Raw genomic sequence first — 23,556 nt, 5'->3', positions numbered from 1 at the left:
TGGGATTTTGTTGGTGACAGACTGTCGCGAGCTATGTCATTCGAACCTCTTGCTTCGGAGTTCCTCGAAGCGTTAGGCTCGTTTATTTCTCGTACCTACGTAACTCTTATACACGAATAAAAACAGGACACGTGGAAAAAGTTTCTTCACATTGCCGTGTCATTAACTAAAATAATTTAAAATAAAAAATTATTAAAAAACTAAACTGTCCTTTTTAAAATTTTTTGAAATAAAATATGCTTTGATATCATTAGCTGTTAATGGCATCAGTTGCGAAAGACGATCGATAACTATCAATTATTGAATTTGGTGCGAGTTTTCACCCTCTAAAGCAAGTCAAATTTTGAGTCAGTTGAATATTCCTCAAGTCCAAATACAGTAACAGGCAGAGGGATGTTATACTCAAATCGAGTGGATCAAAAACCTAACCCGACCCATTATTATTATTATTATTATAGTATTAAGCCTTCTCATATTATTGGATCACAATCGTTAGGCTCTAGATCCGAAAGTGAAGCAGGCTAAGTGCCTAACCCAAAGGCAATTACGTGGGCCGACAAAATAGTTGAAAATACACTTTACAGTCACGTCGTTGTCAGCCACGATATTTATGGTCGTTTGTTTCTCCGGGTCCCACTGGCCCTCACTACACGCCACGCTGCACCACCTTCTCCCTCCACTCGTGCGGCGCGTTCAACCTCCATCTTCCACTCTCCTTCCTCTCCTCTATACTCCTCCACTGTAAACATTCCTCTTGTTTCTGTTTTTAATTTTCCTCTCCACCAAACACAAAAAACCACAGCAACACATCTCTTTCCGTTTCAAAACACAGTACTACATTCATTTTAGTTTCTTCTTTCTTGTCTTATAGATTAAAAATAGATAAAATCTGATTTTGTTCAAGTTGTAAAACGAAAGGAGGGAAGGGAACCAAAAAATATTGTTTTTCAATGGCTATTCCTAACCTCTGGACTGATATGCAGATCCGTATTCATCTCCTTCTTTTGTAAGAACTTTTAAACATTTTGAATTGTTCTAAAAAAGAAGAGTAATATCTGTCAAAGTAAAAAGAAAAAACCAATTTTTTTGGAATTCCAATTTACTTGTATGACGCATTTACTTCAGTTTTATGTCTTCAACAATTGTAGACAATTCAATTATTGATATTGTGAGAAAACTAATTGTTGCTTCTTCTTTTTTCATTTTTGCTTAAGTTATATGTATTATCGTTTTTAATTGTTTTTTAGCAAAGCCTGCAATTTGGTTCATAAAATTCTCAGTTTGATCCGTTTTCTGGGATTTTTTTTTATTTGGAGATCTGGGTTTTTGTTGAGTTGGCTATAAGCTTTTTGGGATCTGTCGAATTAATGATCTCTTTGGGATATCCTTTTGATTTGGGATCTGGGTCTTTCTCATTCACTAGAGAAAGTTGCATTTCTTTTAAGAGAGAAAATTAGGACGCATTTTCTTTGAGGATAATCGAATCCGATAGTAACAAAGACGGAGACTACATTGAATGAGGCAGTTTCTGGTTGGAAAAACTACAGGGGCTCTAAATTATGGGCTGCATTTGCTCCAAAGGCGCTCGAGCAAATGACTATGTTGAAAATAGCCATGACACAAGGGACAAGGCCCACAAGAACTCGAGAAAAACCGCGAAGAAGCTATCTGTTTCGTTTGAAAGGGACAATGGGGTAGTTGAGATAGATGCCACTGCAAGGTTGATCTCGGATCAACAGCCAAACAATAGTGCCGTTTCAGGGCCTTCACCCTCTTCTGATGATGAGGAAAAGAAGGCAGCATCGGCGGTTGTTGATAGGTCTAAGAGGACCCCATCCCAGCTGCAAACGCATTCAACAATGGAGACCGAGGCAATGGGTGGACAAGGGCAGCCAAGGATATCCAGGATTGTGAATGCAACTGGTGGCCAGAGAGGTGCACAGGTGGTCGCCGGTTGGCCTTCTTGGCTAGCAGCAGTAGCTGGGGAAGCTATCAATGGATGGATACCTCGGAAGGCAGAGTCATTTGAGAAGTTGGAGAAGGTCTGCTCAATAGCTTTATCTTTTATTGCTTATTTATTATAGTTTTGATTCTTGTATTCTGTCCATTCCAGAAATTCGGGGTTTTCTTATGCATATCTGCTTTGAAATATATAATACATGAATTAGCTACTACGTTGCAGACAAAATGAAAATGTGTTTTGTTAATGTGCATCTTGTTACAAATTATGGCAATCTGTAAGGTCGTTTAGTTCTTTGATTTATTGATGTAATCTTTTATGGTATACTATTTTTCTTCTTTCAGTAAATATAGTTAACAGTCCTGCAAATAATGTAGATTGGTCAAGGAACTTACAGCAGTGTGTACAAAGCCCGTGACCTTGAATCAAATAAGTTAGTTGCCTTGAAGAAAGTTCGATTTGTTAATATGGACCCTGAAAGTGTTTGTTTCATGGCAAGAGAAATTATTATTTTGCGTCGGCTTGATCATCCTAATGTCATGAAGCTTGAAGGTCTAATTACTTCTAGGGCATCTGGAAGCCTATACCTTATATTTGAATACATGGAGCATGATCTTGCAGGGCTTTTAGCAGCACCTGAGGTTAAGTTCACTGAAACTCAGGTATATTCATACCTTCGATGTTTATTTGATTAATGTTGTTTAGATCAGCATAAAATATGTGATCCTATAATTTTCTGGACTTCAAAGGAGTATAGTCATGATGGAAGAAAACAATTTCATTAGAAGTCTGTGGCACTGTGAACTGTGAGGGGTTTTTCATTGGGTTTTGATGGAACATATTGTGCAAATAGATAAAAATGGTTACAATTAACAACTCAAAAAGGAAAGCAAATTTGGTTGAAACTACTTTCTTTAGTTATTAGCTGCTTGTACAAATAGAAGCAATTTTTGTCAAAGTTGCACCCTTTAATTATACTGTGTTATATTTGATGGTGAAGAATTATATTTAGCCTTTTTTTCACTCAAATGAAAGACATGGGACTCGGTTGTTAGGGTGTTCAAGTGTTGAATTTTATGTGTAACTGTGCAGATCAAATGTTATATGCAACGGCTGCTCCGAGGACTCAACCATTGCCATAGTCATGGTGTTCTGCACCGAGACATCAAGGGCTCAAATCTCTTGATAGACTGTAATGGAAACCTCAAGATTGGTGATTTTGGACTGGCAACATTTTTCCATCCCAATCAGAAGCAGCCTTTAACAAGTCGTGTAGTAACCTTATGGTATCGCCCTCCTGAGCTTTTGCTTGGTTCTACAAATTATGGAGTTGCTGTTGATTTGTGGAGTTCTGGTTGCATACTTGCTGAATTATTTGCTGGGAAGCCTATCATGCCTGGAAGAACTGAGGTACTTATTTCATTTTTTGGGGTGTCGACACCTATAATTTCAAACTTCTAGTGCATGGTAGCTTCTTTGAAGGTTTTTGTTCTTATGATAGAAATAAGAAACCTCCTTCTTATGATGACATAATTATCACTGCATTTGTATATGCATGGCTATATATATTAGTTGTGTCTTTGTGGATGTGTGCATGTTGGTTCTCACGCTTAACAAGATGGAAAAATATAAATGCAACAAGAATTTTGGGCCCCTTTTTTATATTATGACATTGGTAGACCTAGATATCAAAATTAATCATGAAAGTCATACTAGCAGCACTCTGCAATGATCTAGGTACATAATCTTGAAGCCAATTATTTTCTCATTATGTGTTTGTGTTGGGTCTGTGTTTACTTTTAAGGTGGGTTTGGGGTGGGGGTATTGCTGGTGTAGACATATTCTATATAACCAACAGAGGTCATCTAATTTAGTTGATAATTTACTGGACCATGGTTTAATTGATGTACTGCTACAAGTTATTCAACATTTATCCATATAATTGTCATTCTAATGGCATGATTATGCAATGAATATCTACTCTGGATCTGAGCTACAAGGTATTATTTGAAACTTACTCATAGAAGTACACTTGCAGTTGAGCTTTGTAGTTTAATTTATCGTGTGTGACATATGATCATTTCTCCTTTTTAGGTTGAACAACTGCATAAAATCTTCAAACTATGTGGATCACCTTCTGAAGAGTATTGGAAGAGATCAAAATTGGCACATGCAACCATTTTCAAACCTCAACGTCCTTATAAACGTAGTGTCCCTGAGACTTTCAAGGACTTACCTGTATCTGCTTTGGTCCTATTGGAGGTTCTTCTTGCAATAGAACCTGAGTGTCGTGGAACTGCTGCTTCAGCACTTCAGAGTGAGGTAAAGTTAATGTGGTATTCCTCTAAGGTGTGCATTTTCATCAAGAACAAAGCTCTTTTAGTTGTTACTTGTTACCATATTTACAGCCTTTTTGGGGATCAATCTGTCTGTTAGTTCAACCGATGTCCTTGAGAACTATTTAAGTTGGTGAGTTTTCTTATACAAGAAAGAAGATAAAAGAATCATCCCAAGTCTCAATCCCTATGTTGTTGCCTTGAACATAGTACCATTCATAATCTTCATAAGAGTCTAATTCAGATGCAATCCCATATGGACAATAGATAAGAGACAGTGAGCAAGAAGGAAAAAAGAAGAAAGGAAGAGATAAGTGATAGCGATTTTTTAGAAGAAATCAGAGAACAGGGGGAGAGTACATTTGGTACATTTCACATACCCGTAAGTTAGTGCCATCTACAATTATATAGTGAACTTGGAACAAGTATTTACCAAATTAAGACTAAGGGTCAACTAATTATTTGACTCATAATGTTTTTTCATGGTTGGGAATTCAAATATGCCTTTTGGTTAACTTGCTAAGAATGGGAAGAAATTCTTGTTTATAGTAAGCAAGAAGCCTTTCTTTGCATATTGTTTCTGCGCTTGAAATGTTATCAGTTGCTTCTTTATAGTTGCCCAGTTTGTTTGGTTCATTGGTATCCTTTAGCTCTTTCTCTTACTTGAGAAATAACATGTTCGGTATGTCAACTATGAAATTATTACTGCACAGCTTGTGTCTTGGTCCTGCTGGGTAGTTCATTAGAATGACAACTATGTTGCTTGCTTATGATTATCCTACCTTTTCATCTTAACATTCTTTTTATTGAAAATATTTCATTTTAGTTATTTTGTTTTAAATCCAAATTTTCTCTTCCAGTTCTTTACAACACAACCTCTTCCCTGTGATCCATCTAGTTTGCCGAAGTATCCACCTAGTCAGGAGTTTGGTGTCAAGCTTCGAGAAGAGGAATCTAGAAGGTATTATCTGCTCCTACTTTGTATTGATTTTTTTATCTAATCAATGTTTAAACAAGATTGTGTGAAAATTGTATTGTGGCTTATTAAACTTTTACTGATATTCTGGCCATTTAGTTCATTATGCTGGAAGCATTTGTAATTTATTTGTGATCTACATTGGACATTGTGTCGAATTAGGAAAATTGTTATATTTTTGGATCATATCCTAAACATAAACTTTGATGGCTAATTAAAAACTAAGGAAGGAAACTGAACGTACTAAATCTCTCCTCCACAAGAAAGTAGGGATAGCAACCGAGTGCGGTGGGACTGTTTTTTGCTCAGCCAGCCACTGACCTCACTTGTATATCTTCTTCCTTGACTCTGCCCTGAACCCAATTTTTTTTTTAAAAAAAAAAACTTGAACACCTAAATCCGACATCCGATCCAAAAAAAGAAAAACTCTCCCGAATCCAATTCTACCTGCCTCAGAATATCACATAAGTCTTTTATATTATATGAATTAAAATATTCTAAAATTAAAAGAGGGGTATTTTGATAAACTTTTCGCTGCTGACGGGTTTGATTTAAACATGCCCACCCCATACTGAAAATTTTTAATTAAAATCCACCCCATCTCCTGAGCCAATTTTCCGGAAAGAAAAAGACCCTAAAGAGTCGGGCGAGGCATAGCGTAACCCAACTGGTTTGGGTTATATTGTCATTTGCACATGTAAGAGATGAAATTCTCAATTTGACTCGTGGTTTGTGTTATTGATTATGTTCTTGCTCTCTAAATTTTCCCTTAAAAAGGTATAAAACAATTGTTCTTCCTGTTTGTGTTAACTGGAAAACCAGGCAAAGAGCTGCTGGTGGAAAAGTACATGCACATGATACTGTTAGAAGGGTTTCAAGAGAATCTATAGCTGTTCCTGCCCCAGATTTCAATGCTGAGTTACAAACATCCATACAGGTTCTTTCTTACTTGCAAGATTTATTTGCTTTTGCGCAATGCATATGCTTATGATGGCATTCAATGTCGTGTTTAAACACTTTCCAACAGAAAATCAGTCTTTTGGTCAGAACTGATGTTTACTATATTGCTTGATACAGAAGCGGCGAGGACAGTTCAATGGAAAAAGTGCCAGTGAAGTATGCTACACTGAAGAAGACAGGGGTGCTGCATTCCCTATCGAGCCTCCAAAAGAAACAGAAAACCGTTCAATGCAGCCTAGTAGATTTGGCTCTTCACGGAATAAGAAAACGAATGAGATTGAGTCTATGAAGGCATCAGCTCAAGCGTTTGGTACTCCTAGGAAGCTTGAAGAGTTGAGATCTGAAACAACACATGTCCATCGTGCAACATTGGAATTGTCCAGATTTTCTAATTCAATTGCAGTTAGAGGCAGTTCACGGTTTGATATGACGAAAGAGAATAGCATAAATCCTCACTGGCCAGAGGAGCATTTTAATGCCGGATATAACCTTCTGGGTAATGCGGAGTCCTCTGAAAAGCATGAATTGTCCCATCATTTACTCAATAGGCCAAAGGGTTCGAATGTGAAGGATGAACAACCATCTTACAAGGAATCAGCAGTGGTAAGGGAACTTGGTAAACAGAATCGGTTTTTATCATTCGTGTTTTTTTGCCCTAGACATCCTGTTTCTTTTCCTTTACTGATAGTTTCAACACCCATTATTGTGACAACTGATTTCTGAATATAAGGTTTTTATGTGATAGCCATTTCCTAGAAAATCCATGATAACTGAAGGTGAAAGCAAATTCTTGGCAAAGAAAATAGTTTATAACATTTGCTTTTACAATATTCGTGGAGCAATGAACCACAAAATTTATCAGTTTCAACTGTCTGGAGTTGCTAACACTTGTTTTGTCTGTGAATCTAGGGCTATGTTTCCATGAATAACCGAATCCATTATTCTGGACCATTGTTGCCTCATGGTGGGAACCTTGAGGAAATGCTTAAAGAGCAAGAGAGACGGATTCAGAATGCTTTCCGCAGAGCTCGTTCAGACAAGAAAAAGTTGAAAACTAACCTTGATCACAATGGACAGACTGAATCGTTACTTTAACACCTGAGAAAAGGCAGGAGACAAACCGGTAAGAAGCTTCCACTCCGGTCCAGAAGCTCAGCAGTATATCATGGTATAGTTATTAGGAAGAATTATTTTCTTTTGGAGGTTCGACAAATCTTGCTACCAGATGATGTTCAATAAATTCCCAGGGATTTTCAACCCTGCAGCAAGGATAACCTTTCCCGCCAAAGTTCACTCAGAAGTTCTAACCCCTCCACCCTTCGGACGACCGACAATATTGATTGCTATTTGGGGAATTGGTGATTTATCTTTTTTGAAATTTACTTACAGGCCATTTTGTTGTTACCTTAGTTAGAGGCCTGTCATTGTTCCAACTTTCAGAACTATGCTTTGTACAGCTAAATTGGCTTTCGTATAAATTTATTAAGATCACTGCATTTGTTTTTGTAATGGCGGAATCATTATCTCGAATTTACTGGAATCTTAAAGGCTATAACCTGAACTTGAGACCTTGTTTAACAAGTATTGAGCTTTCGTATCACTCAATTCAGTTGATATTTTTACCCTTACAAACTTGTTGTAGCATATTTTTGTCATGCTTTTGTACAAGGATGCACTACTTTTTATTGCAGTCATCTGTCTTGCTTTATGTACAAGACAATAGCATATATATATCACTAACCAATTCTGTACAAGACAATAGCATATATATCACTAAACAATGTACTATCACTTAATTTATTCCAATGGCAGGTTATCAGCCTCATCTGATCCAAATTTGATTTAACTTGAGTGAGTCCAATTTTATTAATTTTGATTTCGAATCGAGATTGGATATCATGAAAGTTTCCATTGCTGAAATAGAAAATTTAACTTCCAAGTCCGTATCAATACTCAATAACCTATTATTGTTTGAAATATCATTCAGCCAACAAATTCTGAAAACTAAGGCTTCCCAAATCAAGCATTGCTGTTACACCTTAAAAATGAATGATCTCATAAAGCAACAAATTTGGGTATTAAGAGAGGAAGCATGTCAAATCCATGAAATCCCAAACAGAAACAAAAGAAGAACCCTAATTTAATGAAATCCACCAAACTTGTAGATGTGTGCCAACCACAGTGTCGCTTCATTCACAATCCTTGTAGATGTTATGTCTTCGTCAAGTATCTGATGCTTCTTCACTTCATTTCCAAGCATAATGAAACCAAATATCATACCCTGCACCACCATTTTTGTTTAAAATATCAGAGAAAGGGACAAAAGGCCAAACCAGTTCTCGAGTTTCTTGTAATATTTGTTTGTTTCAAACATTTCAGACAAAACATGAGGCCTAAGACCAGTCAAGAACTCAATTTTAAGGTCCTTCTCTTGGGGGTTTTCTTTGCTTTTCTCCTCCTTTTTGTGTCGAGATCAAGTTTATCGTCGTCTTATGAAGAAAACACATTGTCTACGAGCACATTACGAACTTTTGCACCGGCTATAACATCTAGTGCTGTCAAAGAGAGCAAAAGCACGGCTGATTGCTCGCCGTCATGCGACAAGATACCGCGCTCTCGCCCGAGCTCTCATCCACTATGCGACTTCTAGTATCACTCCACAGCAAACGCAGAAAGAGATCTCGGTCATGGCGAAAATCCTAGAGAAAAAGTCACCGTGCAACTTCCTAATATTCGGCCTAGGCCACGACAGCCTTATGTGGAGTTCGCTCAACTTCGGTAGACGGACAGTTTTCCTCGAAGAAGACGAGGCTTGGATCGATCAAATCCGTCGTCGGTTTCCCATGTTAGAATCCTATCATGTCACATATGACAGCAAGGTGAACCAAGCCGATAATCTCATGGATGTATGCAGAGGATCCGAATGCGCGGCGATCGTCGACCCTAAATACTCAATGTGCCAACTTGCATTGAAAGGTTTGCCAAGTGAAATTTATGAGATGAAATGGGACTTGATAATGGTAGACGCCCCGACCGGAACCACGAGGACGCTCCAGGGAGGATGAACGCCATATACACCGCGGGTATGATGGCGAGGAATAAAGAGAAAGGCGAGACCGATGTGTTTGTGAACGATGTGAACCGAGCCATCGAAGACAAATTATCCATGGCATTCTTAAGTGAAGGGTACATGAAAAAGCAAGAAGGGAGGCTTAGACACATCAGAATCCCTAACCACAAGGATAGCTTGGAGAGGCCATTCTGCCCAGAGTGATGATCTTACAAGTTTATCATATTGCTGATTGATGCTGTCTCGTGGGGAATTATCCCTTTCTTTTTGTTGGAATCTATATATTAATTTCAAATGAAAATAGGAAGCATAGCATTATTTATCGGAGTGCAAATTGCTGTCCATGCATGCATGCTGATGCTGCATGAGCTCTCTCACATTTCTTTGATCTGAGATATTAGAACCGCAGAAATTATAATAAAAATATAAATCCCATGTTTTATAGTCTTTATTTCTTTTTGGATAAATTACATGTTTAGTACCTAAACTATTACTTTTGTTCCATTTTGATACCCATACTTTTTTTAAATATCATACTTAATGTTTAGTTTATGTTTCATTTTGGTATCCTGCCATTAAAAACTTAACGATGATGTTGACATGTCACCATAAAGTAATAAAATATTACAATCTTATTAGTCAATAAAAAATAAATTAAATATGGTAATGATACCCTGAAGAAATTTAATGTTTAATCATTATTTTAAACTAGATATTTATTATAAAATTGAAATAAATAACATTTAGATTAAATTATATTTGAAAATAATCAATTCTATTTTATAAAAATTATTAATTATAATATAAATTATAAAATATTATAAAAATATATTTATAAATTAAAATATATTCATTTTATAAAAATTATTTAAAATTTCTATTAGTAAACTAAAAAATAATGAAGAAGATAAATAAAACGTAATAAAAATTGCATGTGTTTATTTCGAGGATATTATTTTATAAAAAATATAATATATTGATATTAAATGACATGTGATCAAAATAAAAGAAGAAAAATGATAAATAGACATGCTGTTTAAGTTAACGTTAAATATGTGAACATGATGACTTAGCTTTTAACGTAAAATTAATCGAAATAAAAGTACTTATTAAATTCAATTATTATAGTGAAATTTTTTAGATTTTAATAGGGATGTAAATTAACACGATGTTAAGTGAACTGTTCATTTATGTAACTAATTAAATGAATATGAACAAAAAATTTATGTTTATTTAACAAACGAACGAACATGAACATAGGTGTGTTTAGTTTGTTTATGTTCACGAACAAACTTGTTTATCGGCTCGTTCGTTTATGTTAATGAACAAACTCGCCTAATGGATTGTTTAGAAGTTTGTTTATTTTTTTTTATTTTTTTACATTTTAAATATTAGTGAATGTAAGTACTAAATTGAGCACATGATAAAAATTAGAGTTTTAAACTATGAAGCTTAAGGAGTTTAAGCATGTAACATAATTTTATCATTTTAGCTTACAAATGAACATGTTTGCAAACGCTAATTGAAGATGTTCACGAATATATAAATGGACAAATAAACGAATGCTAAACGAATATGTTTGCGAACATTAAACGAACATATTTGTGAACGCTAAATGAACGAATACAAATACCTTCAAAAATAAACTAACTAACCTGAGCAGTATATTAAAAAATTAAACAAACACGAATCAAACAGGAAAACCTTTAAAAATAATTAAACGGAACAAGATCACAGTCTTGTTCGTTCAAGCTCAGTTCATTTACACCCCCCTAGATTTTAATGATCAAAGTGAATTCATTCTAAACGTTAAGTGACTATCACTGTAGTTTACCCAAATAATTAATGTTGGACGGATAAACTGATAGAGCGGAAATCGAAAGAAAACTTCTCAGTGTTGACATAAAAACTAAAAACATAATTATCCAAAAAAAAAAAAAACACGAACTTTCCCTTTCTCTGCTCAACACTACGTCTAAAGAATCTTCAAGTCTTTTGGATCTCAAAATGAGCAACGAATAGTGAGCCTTCCTCTTTAATTTTATTTTCTGTATATTTCTACTCGCATTTCTTTTGAAAAAGTTGATTGTTTGCTCTTTTCCCTCTCCATATATGTATATTTTTTTCTAGCGATTATCTGTTCAAACTTCTGCTTATCGGCGACTCCTCCGTCGGGAAATCTTGTTTGCTTCTCAGATTCGCTGTAAGCTTAATTTCTTGTAACTGTTATTGTTTTTCTAAATTTAAATTTGCTTTTCATTTATTTATTTTTACTTGTTTTGACATCGTAGATTTGCTTTTTAGTTAATTTTTTATCGTTTAATTAAGAATAGTGATTGATGAGCTTGATTTTAAGGTTAATCTTACGTTAATTAGGAGCTAAGGACTTTAAGTGCTTTTTCCCTCTTTAATTTTTCCAGGATGATTCTTACGTGGATAGCTACATCAGTACCATTGGTGTTGATTTTGTGAGTTTCTTTCTCTCTGTCGCACAAATGCATGGAAGTTTGTTTCATGTATTAAAGAATGTGAGAATTTATTTTGTTTAATTGTTTATATTTAGAAAATCAGAACTGTGGGGCTGGATGGCAAGACAATCAAGCTGCAAATTGTGAGTATAAACATGTTTCTTCAAAGAAAGTGGTGCTAGGTATTCGGGATCATGCTCATTTAAGCCTAAAATTGTTGTTTTGAAGTTTGTTTCTGCTCAAAACTTGTTCAATTAGTATTTTTCGAGACTTTATAATTTTACATTCCATCCAGTAAAGCTAGTTGAACTGTGAGACTCTCGAATGATGGTTTCATAGAAGAAATAATATGCCAAAACATATATTATGTGGGTTTTTTTTTATAGGAATTGAAGGACTCGTTAAAAACCTCCTTCTTGATTAAAGGAGCTTGTAGATAAGCTCCTTAATCAGCAGAAGGTGGAAAAGAGTGCCTTAAGATTTCATTAAACATAAAAAATTACATAAGATACATCCAGAGAGCCACCCCCAACATAAACATAAAACCAAAACCAACTGAAAACAACCCTATACCACAACACTAACACAACCTAATCCATCTTAGCTACAACAACTGCCTCTAATTCGGCTAACTAGATAATCAATCTAAGAACACCAAAAAAGGCTTAAAGCCTAAACTTGGCCTGAAATACAACGCAAAACAATACAACTATAATAGAGGCCAAAAATATCAACTGACTCATTCCAAAGAAGCCAAATTCTAACACAAAAGCCATGAACTTCCACACGATATGTGTACCAAAAAGCAAGCTTCGAAATCACTCTATCCGCCTTTCTACCACTAAATGCTTGTCTTGTTGTCGGAGACCATTTGACCCTCCATCTCCATTATCAGTAAACTTAAGTGAATCACCTGAAAATATTCACTTCATTTTATTTCTTGAGTCATCACAATCTCATACTTATGTATCCAACAATCCTCCTCAGTTCAGAAAAATAAAACATTTGAGCCCATCCCTCGTATGATCCAAGCTAAGATCCTCATCTCAATCTACTTCCTTTGAAAACAGCTAGAGATCAATAAATAGGGAATGTGACACACCTTCCAATTCTTCCACTACCATAGTCTTCCGAAATCAAAAACACTTGTGAACCGTTAGACCCTATACCCACTTCTTCCTCACGTTGCACCTTCTTCTGATTGTTCTTACTTCGGCCGAATGTAGACTTCCTTTGAGGAGCCTTAAATTTCTCTTGAATTATTTGGAGAGAGCTATGTTTATTGTTTTTCCCCTCCTTTGCTCTCTGGTTATGCCTGGAATTGTTTGTGAAAAAATTGGCCCTCAATTGTGTTGACAAGCAAAGGCTTTAGTCCAAGTCCTCACAAAACATCCCCGATTTGGGTTTACCATCCACTCAATCTACCACAGCCCCATCCTATTGGACTTCCTCTCCCTTGGATCTATTGATAGCACCAATATTTGAAAGGCCCATATTAGACACATCCTCCCCCACCTTTAACTCTAATCGACCATCCAAGATGGGAAAATTTATAAAATAATCCTTCATTCCCTCAAAATCACGTGCATCCTCACAGTTTTTCCTGTTGTCATCTTCTGCCTCTCTCTCCGCGTGCTCCAACACATCCTCGTGTTCCACCGCTACCTCGATTTGCGTTTGAGCCTTCCCCTGACCAACAACAATATTCCTCAAACCCATAATTAATTCCTCCCCTATATTCCTTTCCTGCTCGTCCTCACCCGACAAAATACTGCCTCTAGCTCTGTTCCCCATATAGCAAAATTGACTGTCTTCTTCCTCAGAACACCTCACGAAACTCTTTTCTTCCAATGAGTCCGCACTTCTTCCTGTCGAAGATTCAGAATCGACTACAAACGCACCTCCTTTTTCTTCTCGCTTTCGAAACAATGAATCACTACTGATTGTGGGAGATTCCACTACCCTAATCCTAAATATATCTCTACCTGCTTCCAAGTCTACCACTTCATCAATTAGTTTTTTCCTACTAGTTGCTATCAGAATAGACATCTCCTCGCAACCCAATTCTTGAAATGCGTTTTCTCCCATCGCTAAGCAATCTCCCCATTGCTGTGCTATCCTTTTAAAAGTGTTGTGGTTCCAGCAGTGTAGCGGCATTCCAAACAATTTAATCCATGTTACTCTTTCCGATGCTCTGTATGATTCTGACCAAGGATGGACTACCTAGAAAACTTCATTTAAAATCGACCAGTTCTCCTTCTTCAAGGTCCTGAATAACTCTTCATCAACTATATGTAATAAGAAATCTCTCCCTCCCTGGAACTTGGTCTTAATTTCTCCTAGGCCACCTGCTTGTAGTCTGTCATCTACCTGACTTGAAGAGCATACCGTTGCCATCGTTCCCACAAGGCACTTCTGGAGCTTACGAACAACTTCCTCATCTACATCCCCCTGTATTAACCTGGTCCTCGTTCTTGCTAGGTCCTCCGGACATTCTCCACTAACGCTTGTTCCTTGATCTACCCTGGTTGTAGCATTGGAATTTGAAGGATATTTCAGTTTCCAAATTTGATTCTTGGCTCCATACCGAGCTTCTTTGACTAATAAACGGTATCCAAATAACCAGAATCCATTTAATCTTTGGACTGCTCTAACTGTGTCACCTCTGTTGTAAAATCTAACAAAGCCAAAGCGCTTTCCTGTTCTTTCATTTTTCCTTGCTATATAAGAACTAATCACATCACCATACCTCCCGAAAAGATGTCTCAACCCACTCCAATGATAAGAAGGTGGTATGTTTTGCACAAACAAAGTTACTATCTCACCTTCCTTCCCTGAACTATGAGCCATTTGGAACACTAAACCCCTCAGATCACTGCCTAGAGAGAACCTAGAGAGGAGGAGAATTCCCCCTCAGATCACTAGCCACTATAACATAAAAAAGAATCTATGCCTATATATTATGTGGTTGAACTATACTATATTTTTCAGCATTGATGTTAAAGGGCCACAGGCCACTATGAATGTTTGTCTTTACTTATGAGTTTAATAGGAAGTGAGGGCTTTCATAGCTAAACTAACCTAAGTTTTGATGACCTAAGAAGAGAGTTAAATTGTGTAACTGATGCAGGAATTTTAGTTGTGGCCAATGGGATGGTGTTGGTGGTGTTTATAGGACAGGTTTAATTTGTTTATCCAATTTCTTTTTCCCTGACAATTGACCATGGCTGTCTAGTGTTAACACGTGATATTTTACTATTCTTTGTTTAGTGGGATACTGCTGGACAGGAGCGTTTTCGAACTATCACGAGCAGTTATTACCGAGGAGCACATGGGATAATAGTAAGAAACTGAAGCCGACTGATCTTTGAATCATAAAAATTTATCAAAATAGACCTTGGTGGTGGGTTTGGGGTGTGTTTCAAACAAATTTGATCATCTTTTAGTCTTTTAGTTGATTTCTATTATTGCAAATACGGATTTTGTTCCAGAACTGCCTGTCTTATCATGCATTTCTCAAGTTGGTGAAAGAAGGGGTCTACTTTTTAAGATATTTTCAGATCTTAGCATATTGAAGAGCTCAAAACAAGATTATGTTTTTTTTCTTGTGAAATGATTGTTAAGGATATCACTTTTGTATTTCACTTTTTTTTCTCTCTGCTCAAGTGTTTCACTAGCCTTTTTGTGTATTGGGATTGCAACAGATTGTCTACGATGTTACTGAGATGGAGAGCTTCAATAATGTCAAGCAGTGGTTGAATGAGATCGATAGATATGCGAATGACAGTGTATGCAAGCTTCTTGTTGGCAACAAATGTGATTTAGTTGAGAACAAGGTTGTTGACACGCAAACAGTGAAGGTATATTTTGTTACTTTAATGTTTAAACTTCTATCATAGGTTAATTCTCTTATTTGCCAGAGATGTTCCTCTACTTTCAAAACTAGTGGATATTGATTATTGTTAAAATAAGAAATTTGATAAACAAATGCAACCTGCTGCTGCTGCTGATGAGAACTTACTGCAGGCATCATAATTTGATTAATTGGCGATTTTTTTGTTCAATGAACTTCAGGCATTTGCTGATGAACTTGGGATTCCCTTCCTGGAGACAAGTGCTAAAGATTCAATTAATGTGGAGCAGGCTTTCTTAACCATGGCCGGCGAAATCAAGAAAAAGTAAGATGACTTCAACTCTTCCATATGTTCCTCTTTTTTTTTTGGAAAAAAAAATTGCTACGAGTTATTTACTTGTTTGCTAGTAATTGATTATTGTTTATTAGTAAGATTTCACCACTGTCACTGACCAATAGTTCCTCACTGCACTTCATAGCACTTGGCTCTTGCATTGCTTGTTTTTTCTGGAGTTCACCCGCCTAGATTGTCCAAAAAATCATTTCATTCCTGTCCAGATCTCCACCTTTTATTTATTTATTTATATTCTTAATGAACTTTACCTATATGGTTTGTTATCAAAATCTTTGCAGAATGGGTAGCCAGCCAGCTGCGAACAGGTCAACCGGAGCCGTTGAAATGAAGGGACAGCCGATTGAGAAGAACAACTGCTGCGGCTAGTCAACCATGTAACGATATAACTCTGTTTTAGAGACCATAAACATGTATGTCATATGAACCTTTCAGACACTAAAACTTCTACCTTCTTGAACCCTCTGTTGTAAGTACAAGTTGTGATGCTTGTTAATAACTTTTTTCTTAATATTTGGATTACTTACCATTTGCGTATCTTTGCTAAACTAAGCCAAATTTAAATGGAACTGAAGTGGATTGCTATGACCTCCCAACTCATCAATGGGCAGAGCGATTCAAACCGTTACAATTTACAAATAACGGTTCCTTATTGGTAACTCCGTTTTATTAAGCCAAAGCATTTTAGAAAGAGTTGCTAAAAAAGGAAACTTATTTTTGGACATATAAGCTGACACATTTCACTAGAAGTAGTTTTGGTATTGTCATCAGAATTTGGGTCATTGATTGGCTGAATTAAATTGGATATTACAAAGATTTACTGTAAATATTATTTTCTTAATTTAATTTTTTCCGTTCAAATATCAAGATTTATATGATCAATTTTACTTGAATGGTCTAATGTCTTATTCTGTTGGATTAGCATGTAATCAGTTCACTAGGCTTGTTTTTAGAAAGAGTAAAATTTTCAAGACAAGTGATGTTATGTTTTATAATTTAGGTGGATATCTGATTTGCTTGTGGATTCGTATAATATTTTTTTCTTCTTGAGATGTAGCTGTAAGATCTCAAAAGAGAACAATATTCCCTTTTATGAATGAGGACACTTGGTAAATAATTTAATCGATTAAAATTAAAATATTAATATTTAAATTTAGTGAAAATAAAATAACAATTTTGAAATTTTAAAATAAATTTGGGTTTGGATTTTACAAAAAGGTTGTAGAAATACCATCCCTTCAAAACAAAATCATCAATAACTGGAAATGATACAAGCGCATGAATGGTTCAAATGTTTGTAATAGTCACAAAAAATACAGACTTGGACGATAAAGCACAAATTTAATACCCAAAAAGAACTGAGGATTGTAGTGAATAAAAAGATCATGTTCAGGATGATGAGCAGCAAGCCTTTTTCATGTTGACCTCCGAAGTTCCGACATCGATGGTCTTCCCTTCCTTAATACTCGCAGGTGCCGGTTCATCTGAAGAAAGTGATTTCTTACTAATTATACGGTATATTTCAGAGAGAATGGTATGTAAAGCCTTCTCAACATTTGTTGCTTCCAGTGCAGACGTCTCGATGAACGAAAGTCCCTCTTTCTCGGCAAAGCTTTGACCGTCCTCCATTGCAACTGCTCGGAGATGCTTTAAATCAGTCTTGTTCCCGATCAACATAATCACAATATTAGAATCTGCATGGTCCCTGAGTTCCTTCAGCCATCGGCTAGTGTTTTCAATGTTGTCGGCTTGGTAACATCATAGACCAGAAGAGCTCCAAGGGCACCCCTATAGTAAGCACTGGTTATTGCTCTGTACCGTTCCTGACCGGCAGTGTCCCATATTTGTGCTTTCACAGTTCTTCCCTCAACCTGACAGGAGGAACATCTGCCTTATCACACTCGGGGCATGACTGTATTTCTTATGGCTAACATGCATGAGAAAAAAGCAAAAAAAGAAAGACAGATCAACACACGCATATCGTTTCCGAACGAGATGAATAGGACTAAAATCTAAACTTATTTACCTTCGATCAGTTTTAAGATGGTCGAACCTTGGACCTAATGACAAACATGACTCGAAAGCAACAACGCAAGACTTTTATCACTGCACCATAAGCTGGGACCCTTTCAAATGAAAAATTACAACTCAAATTCAACATGTTCTAGTAATTAAAAGAATACCCTTCAATCTTAAACACCAGTTGCATACTTTTTCACATCAAAATGTGGATTAGCATCGCCAGAGTTCTATCACTTTATCATGCATTTCTTTTACAAAAATAAGACCATAATCATCTCCTGAACTTGAGGTGATAAATGATGAATAAACTAGCCAATCAACAACACCTATTTCTCAAATGTATGGATTTGTGATGCTTTTTCAGTAATGAACTTGAATTACCTATACATATTTGTGCAATCGAAATTCATACTATCACAATAATGATATTGAACTTTTATAAATTATATAGAATGTATGAATTCCTTTCTCACAATTCATATAGCATATGAAATCCGAACCCGAATTTTTAAATTTATGTTTTCAAACATATACTTTTCTCATATAGGAACACTATTTGGTACCCAATTTCCAATCATAAATTCATAATACAAAGAGAACCCACTAAAGATGACCAAACCAGAACAATAAGATTTAACCAACTTCATTTCTTCATGTTATGTTCGCGAAACCGTAGAACTAAATTGCGGCCGCAAGGCAGTGTAATTGTAACATCGTAAATGTTTTTTAAGTTGCCGTGACTCCGCAATCGTATTTTAGAAACATAGTTAATTTTAGGAAACAAAACATGCTGTAACGTTCACAACATCCGCAACCGCGACACCACATCCACAACCACAATTTAGTACTATGTCGTGAACACGAATTCAAAATTCAGGATTTCATTTGCTATAAAAACCGTAAGAACGAAACGCATATATGTACAATAAATTTGAATATTCGGAAAGTCTAAAAACCATGAATTTACCAAATTCACTACTAATAAACATCCAACAAACTCATAGATTTAAGAAATGTTCAAGAATCTTACACTGATGTTTGTTATCACTCGATTTACACTATTATTGGAATCCAAACAAAAATATTAAGAGAAATTCAAATAGACAAGCAACTAATCAGATCTACTGCATGTTAAGGACTGGAAACAATTTGCCTAAAGAAATCAAACTTATACTTCATTAGAAAAATACAACTAATTAAAAATAAAAACAAAAATGAAAAAGAGAGAGAGAGGGAGGGAGAGGGAGAACTGTTACTTGTAGAGTGCGGGTGGCGAATTCGACTCCGATGGTAGATTTAGATTCTAAGCAAAATTCGTTCCGAGTAAATCGGGAAAGCAAGTTAGATTTTCCTACACCAGAATCGCCGATTAATACAACCTTAAACAAATAATCGTATTCGTCGTCCGTTCTCCTCGCCATTTTTTTCGTTTACGTCTTTGGTTAGAACTTGGAATTGGTGCCAAATATACCGCTCATGTTGCGCGTTGATAATGATTTGGTGTGCAATATGACGAAAAGGCCCTAAACAGTTCTACGTATCGGCGGTAGCTGTTAGGGGTAATATGAGAAATTGGAATTATTTTTTAATAGATAATTAGTTATGATTTAGAATAGGTAAAAGGAAAAAGTAATACGACGTAGTTTCTGCGAAAATTAGTATTATGGTTAATTACCATTATTATGGATGTCAAAAATCATGTGGTAAGAAAATAATTAGTAACTTGTTTAATATCCTAAATTTGAATCCTACCGTATATAAATAATATGTGTAAATACAATTTAGTTATTAATTTGATTTTACTTAATAAAAAATGAGTTTAATAAGATTTAAGGTAAAGTAAACAAATGATCTTCTGAATATTATTTTATTGAGTCCATCGACTATTAAAAGTTATAAAATATTTTTTCGACTATAAAATATTGTTTTGTTAAGTCATTTGGCTATTAAAAGTTAACAAATGATCATTTGATTATTCATTATGTTTCAAATTTATTCTTTTTTTTTAAAAAAATTAATAGTTGTTTGAGCTGGACGTTAACATGCTAACTGAGATATGATAGTCGTTTGAGATGATGAAATCAAATTTTATTATATCTTAGTCAGCATGTTAACATTCAATTCAAACTACCGTCATTTTTTTAAAGAAAATGACAAATTAAAAACATATAAATAGTCAATTGATCATTTTATAACTTTTAATTGTCGGAAAACTCAACAAAACGTCTTATAGTCAAAAAATCATTTTTAAATTTTTAATCGAGAATAACAAGCAATATCTATAGTCAATGTATTATTTATGTATTTTACCTTAAAATTTAAAGGTATTAAATACAATAATAGTTTAAAATATTATTTTGTTGAATCTCTATTATTAAAAAATATATATAATAATTTTAATTTTAAAATATTTTTATTGAATTCTTAACTATTAAAAATTAAAAAAAATGATAATAATTACTAAAAAAATATATATAAAAGGCCTGGCAACATTGCAAAAATCGGCTTCTTTTGTCAGAGAATTTGGAAGATTGTAGGTCGAGGAAAAGACCGACTCCTCTTTCTCTGCCGCGGGAAAGAGAGATTGAGAGAATGACTGAAATTTCAAGGAGTAGATCGGTTCGTTTCCTACTGATTTTCGCTTCCGTTTATCTACAATTCACTCCAGGTTTCTTTCTAGATCACTTTTTTTACTCGCTTTTGTTTGTTGCTGTTGTTTGAAAGAATTTTATATTCTTTAATTGAAACATTATTCTATTTTGGTCCGCATTCGAATCATTGACAGCGTGAAGATCACGTTTATTTGTATTGTCAATTCGTTCAGGTTACGTATTCGAGAATCGAGATCGGAAGATTTATGTATTGATTGCTTTTTAATATTGCTTAGTATTATCTGTTTGGCTTCAAGGAAATGAACATAGAACGAACGTGAAAATTAAAGCATTTTGTACCCATCTTTTCGTGAGATTTGTGGAAAGAATTTTTTATTTTAATTAAATTCTATAACTTGAGTTGTTCTTTTTTTGACAGTTTGCTAGGAGAAATTTTACTAATAAAATGTTGATTTTTTTTTTTACTTTGAAGGTTGAATAGATATGTAATGTGATTCCGAGATCTTACCTGATTTTGTGGATCTCAAACTATATAATAAATCTGCTATGTAGCGGTATAAGTAGCATGATTAAGGTTAAGTTTTTTTCTTCAAAGTTCAAACTTAACCCTCTTAATCCAATTTCCATGAAATTTTGGTATTAGATTGAAAGGAGTCGACATGAAACTATTTGTTTTGAAATAGGTCCTTGTAGTTTTCTTGCATACTTCGTTAGGGTAAGGGTTCCTTGTTCTTTATTATTGGTGTACGTGCTTTTTAGTCTCATTGAACCTTTTTGCAGCTGAATTTTATTGGGATACTGGTTAAGTTGCTGGAACGGACATTAAAAGTAAAGATTGTTCATATTGAATCTGTTAAACAATTTGCTTCGAATTGTTTCCTTTTCTTCAGGTTTTTCTGATGACTCCAAAAATTCAGACAACAGCTCAAAAGCAAATAGTAATACCGCGGCCATATTAGTCATCGTATTGTTCGGGCTTGCTGTAGTAGGATTGATTTCATTTTTCCTTTTCAAGTTGTGGCAAAAGAAGAAACGAGATGAACAATATGCCCGTCTTTTGAAGTTGTTTGAAGAAGATGATGAACTTGAGTTTGAACTTGGCCTTCGGGACTGACAGCATCATTGTAAATTGAGCTCGTCCTATTTGAGGTGTGTACGTAAACTTTTTCGGTGGTCCTCAATTATTTAGATTAGTTGCATCCCTTGTTTTGTTTGATGGGAGGATATAGTTTTTCATTATCCATGTCTGTATTCTAGTAGTTGAATACCACGTAATGATTGAGTAAATGGTAAAGGAAGAACATCATAATTCTTTCTACTGATATGGAAATTTGAGCTTCAACATAATATGCACTCCTCATGCATGTTTAAAGCTTGAAACTCAAGTCATATCCATATGCATCTGTCAGTCTGTTCTTCTAGTTCCAATCCATGCAAGGTGGTAGAGAAAATACATCTTTTGTTTGGGCTACTTCATATTGATCCTATTCATTGATTGTTGTTATCTGATGACATTTTCTGGTTTTGCATTTTATCCTCCCTTTATGTTTATCTTTTTAACTTTTGATTTGCACGCTGAAATAGCATCGCTGGCTCGTGTTGTTTTAGAAAACTTGGTTTTCTAGTGGCCATATATCATCCTTCCCAGTGGTGAGGTTAGATAAATTTTCAACCATTATCTGTACTTTTGGTAATGATTGTTCACTTTTTGTAAAACTATATGCAACCACATGTTCAGAGGGGAGGTACCCTTATCCTGTAGTGGTTGAGTTTCCTTCATTGTCTGCCTCTGATTCAATTTAGTAATAAAACATTTGCTTGTGACTTCAAGTGTGTACTACCGTACCAAAGTTAAAGCTTGAAATGAAAGCCACCTCATTTCCGGGCTTTAGAGTTTAGGATTAGGATTTCCCGTAGAATTAGAGTTTCGAGTTTATTACTTTGGAAAAAAAATTAAATTAGACAAACAAATGGTTTTAAATTTATTTTCTCTAAGCTTTAAATTTAAATTAGATAATTTTAATTGACTTCAATCAACTTAAATATCTTTAATTTAAAATCTTGTCACTCAATTTAATTCATTATTCACTTTAACGACATAAATTGTTGTATCATTCACTTGATTTAACTAAACGTTCAATCTACGTTCACTTTATTCATGTGAATTTTACTTTAGTACCATTAAGGATTTAATGTTTTGGTTAATATTTTCGTTAAAAAAAGCTATGACTTTTTCAAAAGGTTTAAAGACAGTTCGAAAAGAAAATTAAAAAAGGAGAAAAACTTAACAAAATAGTATGAACATTAACTACAAAATTTACCAAATTTTGTTGTTGTTGAAATATACACAAGATGTCTAATTTATGTCTGTTTTTTCAGTTTAATGTCTAATGTTTATTTCGTTTCAGTTTGGTGTCTAACATTTCATTCTGTTACTTAAAATGGATCAAGCTGTGACGGACTGTTAGTTTTTTCCGTTAAGTGATACGTGTCACAATATGATAATTTTAAAATTCTTATATACAATTAAAAAAAATTATAAATTTTTTAAAAAATAAAACAAAAGAATTTTAAAAAAATCCCAAAATTAAAAAAAAAATCATTTCAACCCTTAATTTAACGCTGACCGTCGCCCTTCGCCGTCGATAAAGCTCTACCCAACCTTACCTCCCCAGCGATCAAAATCCCTATGAAATCGTAACTGGTCGATGGTGAATCGATGTTTTATACCCTGTGAACCCTATGATAAAAATCGCAATCCCAAGAAATTTCGACGACAACTACGACGACTTATAACTAGGTGATGACAATGACTACATCGATGACGGTGGTCGTGGCCGGAAAGGACAGCGGCGGCGGCGACAACAAGTTAGTGTTAGGATTTTAGAGATTTTGAGGTTTTTTTTGTAAGAGTTTTTTTTATAAATATAATAATATTTTTAATATT

General features: G+C 34.9%; 2 protein-coding genes and 2 pseudogenes across 2 annotated transcripts; 3 read left to right on the top strand and 1 right to left on the bottom strand.

Moving 5' to 3' along the window:
- The first annotated feature begins 1,310 nt into the window (after nt 1-1,310).
- LOC120201694 (probable serine/threonine-protein kinase At1g09600) lies at nt 1,311-7,541 on the top strand. Its single transcript, XM_039202261.1, has 8 exons — nt 1,311-2,042; nt 2,338-2,622; nt 3,053-3,370; nt 4,055-4,282; nt 5,157-5,257; nt 6,095-6,209; nt 6,350-6,835; nt 7,142-7,541. The coding sequence occupies exons 1-8, from the start codon at nt 1,560-1,562 to the stop codon at nt 7,325-7,327; spliced, it is 2,202 nt and encodes a 733-aa protein (XP_039058192.1). The 5' UTR covers nt 1,311-1,559; the 3' UTR covers nt 7,328-7,541.
- Nucleotides 7,542-8,502: 961 nt separating this feature from the next.
- On the top strand, nt 8,503-9,601 carry LOC120201628 (annotated as a pseudogene).
- Nucleotides 9,602-11,209: 1,608 nt separating this feature from the next.
- On the top strand, nt 11,210-16,504 carry LOC120201693 (ras-related protein RABD1-like). The gene is made up of 8 exons (XM_039202260.1): nt 11,210-11,323; nt 11,433-11,505; nt 11,723-11,770; nt 11,866-11,913; nt 15,041-15,112; nt 15,475-15,630; nt 15,845-15,948; nt 16,257-16,504. The coding sequence occupies exons 1-8, from the start codon at nt 11,310-11,312 to the stop codon at nt 16,342-16,344; spliced, it is 603 nt and encodes a 200-aa protein (XP_039058191.1). The 5' UTR covers nt 11,210-11,309; the 3' UTR covers nt 16,345-16,504.
- A 758-nt stretch (nt 16,505-17,262) lies between these two features.
- Nucleotides 17,263-19,448, bottom strand: LOC120201692 (annotated as a pseudogene).
- Between the last annotated feature and the right edge of the window lie 4,108 nt (nt 19,449-23,556).

This window comes from Hibiscus syriacus, unplaced genomic scaffold, assembly GCF_006381635.1.
Source record: "Hibiscus syriacus cultivar Baekdansim isolate YM2019G1 unplaced genomic scaffold, ASM638163v2 tig00007895_pilon, whole genome shotgun sequence".
Lineage (NCBI taxonomy): Eukaryota > Viridiplantae > Streptophyta > Magnoliopsida > Malvales > Malvaceae > Hibiscus > Hibiscus syriacus.
Note: the sequence above shows the minus strand (reverse complement) of the source record. Positions and strands in the feature narration are given on the sequence as shown.

Bases quoted from the DNA above. Each gene is read 5' to 3' on its own strand.
- LOC120201694 (XM_039202261.1), top strand. From the start codon at position 1,560: ATGGGCTGCATTTGCTCCAAAGGCGCTCGAGCAAATGACTATGTTGAA. The intron at 5,258-6,094 runs GTATTATCTGCT...CTGGAAAACCAG, and splicing joins CGAGAAGAGGAATCTAGAAG to GCAAAGAGCTGCTGGTGGAA. The intron at 6,836-7,141 runs GTAAGGGAACTT...CTGTGAATCTAG, and splicing joins CTTACAAGGAATCAGCAGTG to GGCTATGTTTCCATGAATAA.
- LOC120201693 (XM_039202260.1), top strand. The intron at 11,506-11,722 runs GTAAGCTTAATT...TAATTTTTCCAG, and splicing joins GTTTGCTTCTCAGATTCGCT to GATGATTCTTACGTGGATAG. The intron at 11,771-11,865 runs GTGAGTTTCTTT...GTTTATATTTAG, and splicing joins GTACCATTGGTGTTGATTTT to AAAATCAGAACTGTGGGGCT.